Genomic DNA, 7,424 nt, shown 5'->3' on the forward strand with positions numbered 1-7,424 from the left:
TCGGGGTGGCGGCCGGGAAGGGAAGGGGGGCCAGGCGGGCGGGGTGCCGGCAGCAGGAGGGCCATGGGGTTTGGGTACGTTCGCAGGGAGGGGCCGCTGCCGTCCCCATTGGCCGTGACTGAGGCCAGCTTTGTCACCTGTGTGAGCCCTGGCACGTGGGGGCCGGTGGGGAGGGGGACTCTCGGGCTCTCACCTCCTGCTCAGCATGGGGTTCGCGGTTTCTGCCTCTGTCGGGGTGAAATCTGTCCTGGACCCCCACTGGGCCATGTGGCGGAGCTTCTCACTGCCCCGTCCCCGCGCCCCGTCCCTGTCCCCCCTGCGCCCCGTGCCTGTCCCCCCTGCGCGTGCTCGCGCTGGGCCCCAACAGCCTCCACTCGGCTCGTTTCCCAGATGCTGTTTCTTCTTCCCTTCGGCCATTTTTTTTTTTTAATTTAATGAGTTTATTTCTTGTTTACGGAAATATCCGTGTAGTTTACTTTCACATTTGCCCGATTTTGAGAAATAGCTTCCTTTGGCTGCCGTCTTCCCAGTCGCCTGTCGAGATGTCGCGGCCTAGGGGAAGACGCCCCCGCGAAACGTCTGGTTTGTGAGCCGCGTCTCATCGCGGGGGCGTCGAGCGTTTCTCCCGTATCTACTGAAATGGCCGTGGGACGCCTCTCGTTCCTTAGCGTGGAGAATGACACTGGTCGGGTTGCGTCGAGCCAACCGCATGTTCTCTGGAGGGCCCTGCCCGTCCGCTGCGGCTGTTGCCAGCTCTGACTCCCAGGAGGGCCTGCGGGGCTGGCGACTGTTAGGAGCGGGCGTGTGTGCCTCAGCCCCGCAGACCAGAGGGCAAAGTCGGGCCCCGTGTCTTCAAAGATGGGGCAGTGAGTCGCTGGCGATGTGATGGGAGCTTCTCAGGGCCGCTCGTGCTGCTGGGACCCCGTTTGCCCGAGAGCCCAGGGCCCCTCGGCTGTCGCCAGCTGGGCTCGGGCTGCTGGTGGCCTGCGGGGCTCCCTCACCCCCGTGGCCCCCGGGAAGGCTTCCAGGGAAGCCAGCTCACCCGGCCCCCGTGACACCACGCTGTCACCCCCAGCCTCATGGTCCTGCTCCGCTGCCAAGTGCACATGGAGATGGCGCTCATCGAGGAGGACGAGGACCGGCTGGAGCCGGCTGTGCAGCACCTGCAGAAGGCTGCGCTGCTGGACAGCCAGGGCCTGTACCAGGAGCACCTCAGCGTGGCCTCCAACCGGCTGCGCCTCTGCACCATGCTGTACCAGTCCCCCGAGCGTGCCGAGGACAAGGCCATCATGGCCATCGAGCAGGTGCTGGCACGGCCATCTCGGCCCACGGGGGCTCAGCACCTGCCCTGGGTGCAGCACACCTGTCGGGGCCCCACGGGGCCACCTCAGGAAGGGCGGAGTGGGCGCCCCGGGGAGCGGCCATGTGCTCACACGTGTCCCTCTGCAGGCCAAGAAAGCCATCCCCAAGGACAGTGTGCGGAAGAAGCGGGCGCTGCTGGTGAACGCAGGCCTGGCCCTGGCCCCCGACACCTTCCAGATCGTGCTGGACAGCGAGAACGAGGCCAAGGGTGAGCGCCCCGACCCCTTCTGCTGCCCTGCGGCAGCGCCCAGCCCGGCCTGCGTGGGGGCGTGACCCTCGGGGGGGGCGGCAGCCATGGCCCCTCTGGCACCCCCCTCGGCCGTCCAGTCTGAGGGAGCGAGGCAGCCCAAGTGCTCTCTGCTGTTTCCACACTCAGCACGCGGGGGCCTGTGCCGGGGCTCCCACCGCTGCCGGCCAGCAGGAGGCGCTGCTCCGAGCGGGCGGCTTGCGGGCTGAGCGGGCAGGGCCGGCCTGGGGCAGCACAGCTGAGCCCGTGGCCTGCCAGGGGCTCTGCGTCCCCGTGGGGCTGTGCGGGTGACCCCTGGCTCTTGGGGTGCCAGGAGGGGCCCCCCCATGTCGAGCGGGTCCAACGCCCGGCCTGGGAGGGGACGGCGGGTGTCAGGCAGGGCGGATGAGGCGGCGCTGATTCGAGGCCTGGGTGGGTGGAAGGCGGGGTGGACAGCCACAGGGCAGCGTAGGGCAGGATGGCCAGGTGGACCCCAAAGCACGCGGTTCCCGGGGGCCTGGCGGAGTCCCATCAAAGAGCACAGCTGCCCCGGCCAGCGGCCACTCTGCACTGTCTGGGCCCAGCACCGCTTGCTGTGACCAGTGGCCACACGCCAGTGACGAGCACGCCCTTGAGCAGAGGTGCAGGCGCGTGACCCTGTGGCCGGAATGTCAGTCAGCGCTGCGCCTGGTTCCGTCTTCAGTCTCCACCGGGAAGAGCAGGGGCCGCTTCGCCCACCTGTCTGCGAAGGCGCGGCACCACACCCTCAGCGTGGACAAGGCCGCCGGGCACTTGCGGCGTCTGGGGCACGAGAACAACCAGGAGCGGTGAGCAGGCGGGGGCAGGAGCCTTCCGTGCGGGAAAGCGCCCGAGAGCCAGAGGGCCCGTCCGTGGAGGCTGAGCCCACAGCCACAGGGGCCCGCGTGTGGCCCGCGGGGTGGTGGGGGCAGGCGCACGGCCCCACGGGGCAGCGGGCAGCTGTCCCCATCGCCTGAGAGCCGAGCCTCCAGCAGGACGCCAGCACCAGGTCCTGCGTGGGGTTGGGGCGCGGTCACGGGAGCCGGCGGACTGGGGACCGACTCGGGAGGCCCACCCCAGGGGAAGACAGGGACGCTTCTCAGTCGTCACAGCGGCGGGGACGTGGCTGCCCTCACGCTGGCCGGGACCAGAGAGCTGGACCCCAGGGCCGCCCTGCCCTCCAGGTCCTGGCCCCCACCCCACCCCGCCACGCCCCGCCCAGGGCCGCCTCAGGTGCCCTGCTGTGAGCACTGACTTGTCTCAGGGGTCACGCGCTCTCGGAGGCCTTGACCCTGCCGGAGCGCAGGCGCCTTGCTCTCAGTGGCAGCAGGTGGGCTGGCCGCTGCGGGGACCGGCCACGGCGCGCTCACCGCCCCCCGTCTGGGTCTTTGTGAGCAGGATACAGATTTGGGCAGAGCTTGCCAAGGTGGCGCGGCAGCAAGCTGTGTGGGACGTCTGCCGGACTGCGAGCCGTTTCTGCCTCCTGTACGACAGCATCCGGGCGAAGAAGCTGCCCCGGCTGAGGCGGGGTGAGCGGGGCCCGGCCCATCGGCCCTGGCGCAGGCCGCACAGGCCCACGCTGGCCCAGGGCCTCCGGGGTGGGCAGTTGCCCAGCAAGGGCCCCTGGGGCCGGGCGGGCTGCAGGGGCCGTGGCCTGCCTCCTGGAGCGGCCAGACTTGGGCCCGAAGCACGGCGCAGGTGTATCAGGCTTGGCGGGCAGAATTCCACGAACGAAATCAGGAAAGCCTTGCAGAATGTCAGCTGGGGACAGGGGCCCCGCATGTGTGGGGCGCTCCTCCCCCTCCGAGGCCCTGCTGCTGGGAGCTGGGGCAGGGTTCCAGCGGGCGGGCGGGCGGGGGCCAGCTCCCTGGCATGGCCATCCGTGGCCACGTCTGAAGCGCTGCTGTTTCTACAGCCAGGAAGAGGCGGCCCAGAGACGGCTCGGCGCACGACAGCAAGGGCCAGTCGGAGCACCTGCTGCAGAAGCCGGCGCCCTCCCACCTGCTGCGGAAGTTCGCAGAAGTGGGGTTCATCAGCGCCGAGGTGCGTGCTGTGTGCAGTGTGCGCTCGAGCATCACCTCGGGCAGGTGACTGGCACACACAGGCGCTCCCATGTCCCCTCCCCCGGCTCCCCTCCCCCACCTCCCCTCCCCGGGCTCCCCTCCGCTCCTGTGGGATGGGGAGCTTCTTGGCCCTTGGGAGGTTTCCTGGGAGACGTGTACCACATGTTGACCTCGGTTTTCCTTAGAAACTATCGGTTGTGAATCCAGTCACGCAGGAATTACGGGTTGACGGTGACTGCGTTTGGGGTGTTGTCAGCATCAGAGTCACCATCAAAACTTCTTTGAACGAGGCACCATAGAGAGAAGCGGAGATTCCTCACAGGGGCCCCACCGTGTGCCTGGCTGCGTGTTCCTGCTGCTGCGGGGTCCACGTCACCTCCTGCCACCCACTTTCTTACAGGCTACTGTCCAGTTGCTGCAGTCGGAGGGCGTAATGCTAAATGACCGTCCTATCCCCCCGGAGGACTTGAGCCAGCACCCGGCCGGCTACGTGCCGGAGGACCCGGAGGACAACGCGGAGTGGATCGTGTACAGGTGGGCGGCCCCACGTGGCCCGACACGTCTGCTGTTCCCTGCACCAGCCACACGGCCCGTCGTGACGAGCACAGGCTTGGTGGCAGAGAGGACAGGTGGCTGTGTCAGGTCGAGGGCACGGTTTGCTGTCCCCTGAGAAGGAACAGGGCTGGTTAGTCCGTGGTTCGGGCCCGTCCGTCCTGACGGTGGTGAGTGTGACATGCGGGAGCTCGCACTCGTGGTGGGGGCGTCTCTGCCGTTTGCTCAGAGGAGCGCTGTGGCCTGCTCTTACCACGTGACGTGGGGACTCGCCTCGGTGGCTCCCTGCGTGTGGGGAGACAGCGCTCCTCGCTCCTCGGGAGGCCCAGGAGACTGGCCCCAGGGGCGGTCAGGTGCCGACGCCCCCGGCAGCGAAGGTGCTGCGCCTGCCCTGGCGGGGGGTGGTCCTCGAAATCCACCTAAGTGTCTGTAAAAGTGAGCGTGGTGGGGAGTGAGTGTTCGCATGACACGTCACCGGCCCCGGGCCTGGCTAGCGGGCTTCGCCCGGGGAGTGGCACGCCTGAGTGGGGCCCGGGCCCAGGCCGGAGCAGAGCTCACTCAGCTGGAGGAGGGTCAGCGAGCCAGGCCGGGCCACCCTGACCCATGAGCTGCGTGGCTTTGACATTTGCAAGTTTTGTAAAATCGAACAGGAGAGTGCACGTAGCTCTCGAGCCCACGATACCACGTGGCCCCGGAGGCCCCGTCCGAGGACCGCGAGTGTCCACTGACAGCGCTCTGCGAGGCCAGGGGTCCGCGGACAGTGGCCTGTGTGCTACGGGGCAGGCTGGGCCGGAGGCGCGAGGGGCAGCCGCAGGGGCGGACGGGCGGCTGGGCTGGCCTCAGGTGGGAGGGCCAGGCCAGAGGGTCTGCTCGGTGTGAGCGAGGGGTGTCCTGCTGGGAGACGGAAGGAACTGGGCAGGTCCGGGGTCCTTAGGGAGGGACACACCTTCCTGACCCCACCCCGTCGCCGCTGGGCAGCCGCCGGCAGCCTTCACGTGGGCGTGTGGACTGGGGCAGGCGTGCAGACGCGGAGCCGGGCGCTGTGTCCCGCAGGACCTGGATCGAGAGCCTGTCGCAGTACGCCATGAGCAGCTGGCTGCGGTCCGCAGACATTGGGCAGGACATACAGGAGGCCTGGATCGTGCAGAACGCCATGGCCTACGTCCTGAACCACAACCACCACCTCATCGCGGCCGGGCGGCAGAAGGAGCTCGTGGACACCTTGTACCACCTCCTGGGCGTCGTCAAGGTCACGGGCCACAATGGGTGAGGCTCAGCCGCAGCTGTGGGTTGGAACATGCGGGCCCCTCCCCCGTCTTTAGCGCTGTCCTCCCAGCGAGAGGTGGGGCCACCGTCAGCGAGGGCCTGGAGGGGCCAGGCCGAGGAGAGCCTGTGGGCACATGGGGCTGCTCAAGTCATCCCAGGTCTCCACTTCCTAGCGGGGCACCCCTGAGCCGGATCACCCCCTCTCAGAGCCGCAGGATGGATGTGCGGTGGACGAGGCACTCAGGGCCCTGGACCGCCCGGCCCCACGGTGTGGCGCAGTGTGCTCGCCCAGCCGGCCCTGCGCTGGGGGGGGGGGCGCTCTTTGGGTGGGGTCCCTGTCCGCACGTTCTCTGCTCACGCGTTAGCTCGTGCAACGCTCGCATTTTCATGAGCCAGAATTAGAAATTTAAAAACAAGTCGGGTTAAAGTTTCGTCTCACTACAGTGAAGTTTTAAAACACTCCTTGTCTGTTTTCTGTTGGTTTGGTTTGAATCTGAGGAACAGGGTTTTAACGTTCCCATCAGCTGTTAGAGCAGAAACTCAAGGTCGGGGCAGGATGCAGCAGCACGTGAGGCTTTTCTAAAATCACGACTAATAGAGAACGGGCCGTGAGCTAAGGACTTGCTCGGGGTCCTCGCCTCCTGTGGGCCAGGTGCGGCCTCCGTGGTCGGTGTCCCTCTGGGCTCCGGGGGGCCAGCCCTGGGAGCCGAGCCCCTCTTCACGGCCGTCGCCCTGTGTGTTCTGCTCCGAGTCCCTGACTCCTGACCCACAGAGACGACTGGCAGCTCTTCTAAGGGCTGCGGTACCACGATGTCCCCCGGAGAAACCCGGAGCTTCTGGTCTGAGCCCAGTGGCCCTGGTGACTAGTGGCCATTCTCAGGCCATGAGCTAGGGGCTGCTGGGGGGACCCGGCTGCAGGCGCAGTGGCCAGGCGGGCCTTTCTGTCCCACATGCGCAGGACTCCCTGAGCTGTCCCCGGTGTCCCCTCTCAGGGTGAAGGCACCTGTGCTGGGGGACAGAGCCGGCCAAGAGCAGGTGTCCTCCCCTGAGGCCTGAACACAGCCCCTTGGCCTGGTGCCGGGGCAGTGGGCGGCCGCAGCCAGTTTAAGTCCAGCAGAGGGCCCGGCAAACACAGCCGCTGCGGATGTGAGGCCGGTGGCCCCCGGGCCGGGCTCAGCTGCTCTGCCTCGTCCCCCAGCGACCCCGTCATGTTGGTCACGCTCTGCAATGCTCTGGCTCGAGGCTTGATCATCAGCTGGATCCCGGCCCAGACGGCAGAAAGGGCCAGGAGGGCCATGCGCACAAACACGCCCCACACGCCGCTGGACGCGGGCGCCGCTTCTGAAGTCAGAGCAGCAGTAGAGGTGCGGCCTGTGGGCAGCGGGTGGGGGGCGGCGCGCTGGCCTCTCTGATCCGGCAGGGGGCGGGCAGCGGGCCGCCGGGGAGTCAGACCCGCAGGAGCAGGGCGTGAGCGCGGGGGCGTGGGAAGCCCACATCTCTGAACAAAGGGACCCAGGCGAGCGGATGTGGGTGGCAGTCGGCGAGGGGGCGTCCCTGCCAGCCCAGGCCCCGCCTGCGCTGGTTATCCCCGAGAAAAACAGGACTTGGAACTGAGACGACGGACCAGCGCCGGCTCAGGACAGAGCTCCAGTGCCAGATGGAACGTTCTCAGGCGGGGTGTGGACGGGCGGTGGGGCCTGTGGCGGTCATTTCCCAGTCGGCGTGGGCTTCGCTGCGGTGATCTGCCGCAGAGGGCAAGACGTGGCCTTGGTGGGTGGCGGAGAGCGTTTGGTGACCCGTCACCCATCTCTAGTTCGGAAGAATCTCAGCAAGCCCCGTAATGGCCAGAGGGAAGCTGCCGGAACCTGCAGCCGACCTGAGTGCGGCGGGGAGGGTGGGGGGCGCGGCCGCCAGGTGCCCAGGGCACAGCGGGGCGA

General features: G+C 67.9%; 1 protein-coding gene across 1 annotated transcript in view; it reads left to right on the plus strand.

The window, feature by feature from the left end:
* CFAP46 (cilia and flagella associated protein 46) overlaps positions 1 to 7,424 on the plus strand; it is a 67,203-nt gene that overhangs the window by 15,434 nt on the left and 44,345 nt on the right. Inside the window, 8 exon segments of the mRNA XM_025047544.1 lie at positions 1,076 to 1,304; positions 1,450 to 1,570; positions 2,292 to 2,415; positions 3,005 to 3,135; positions 3,522 to 3,649; positions 4,070 to 4,203; positions 5,275 to 5,487; positions 6,686 to 6,851. Of these exon segments, the coding sequence (XP_024903312.1) occupies positions 1,076 to 1,304; positions 1,450 to 1,570; positions 2,292 to 2,415; positions 3,005 to 3,135; positions 3,522 to 3,649; positions 4,070 to 4,203; positions 5,275 to 5,487; positions 6,686 to 6,851 (1,246 nt within the window).

Source organism: Pteropus alecto, unplaced genomic scaffold, assembly GCF_000325575.1.
Source record: "Pteropus alecto unplaced genomic scaffold, ASM32557v1 scaffold74, whole genome shotgun sequence".
In the NCBI taxonomy this organism is placed as follows: Eukaryota; Metazoa; Chordata; class Mammalia; order Chiroptera; family Pteropodidae; genus Pteropus; species Pteropus alecto.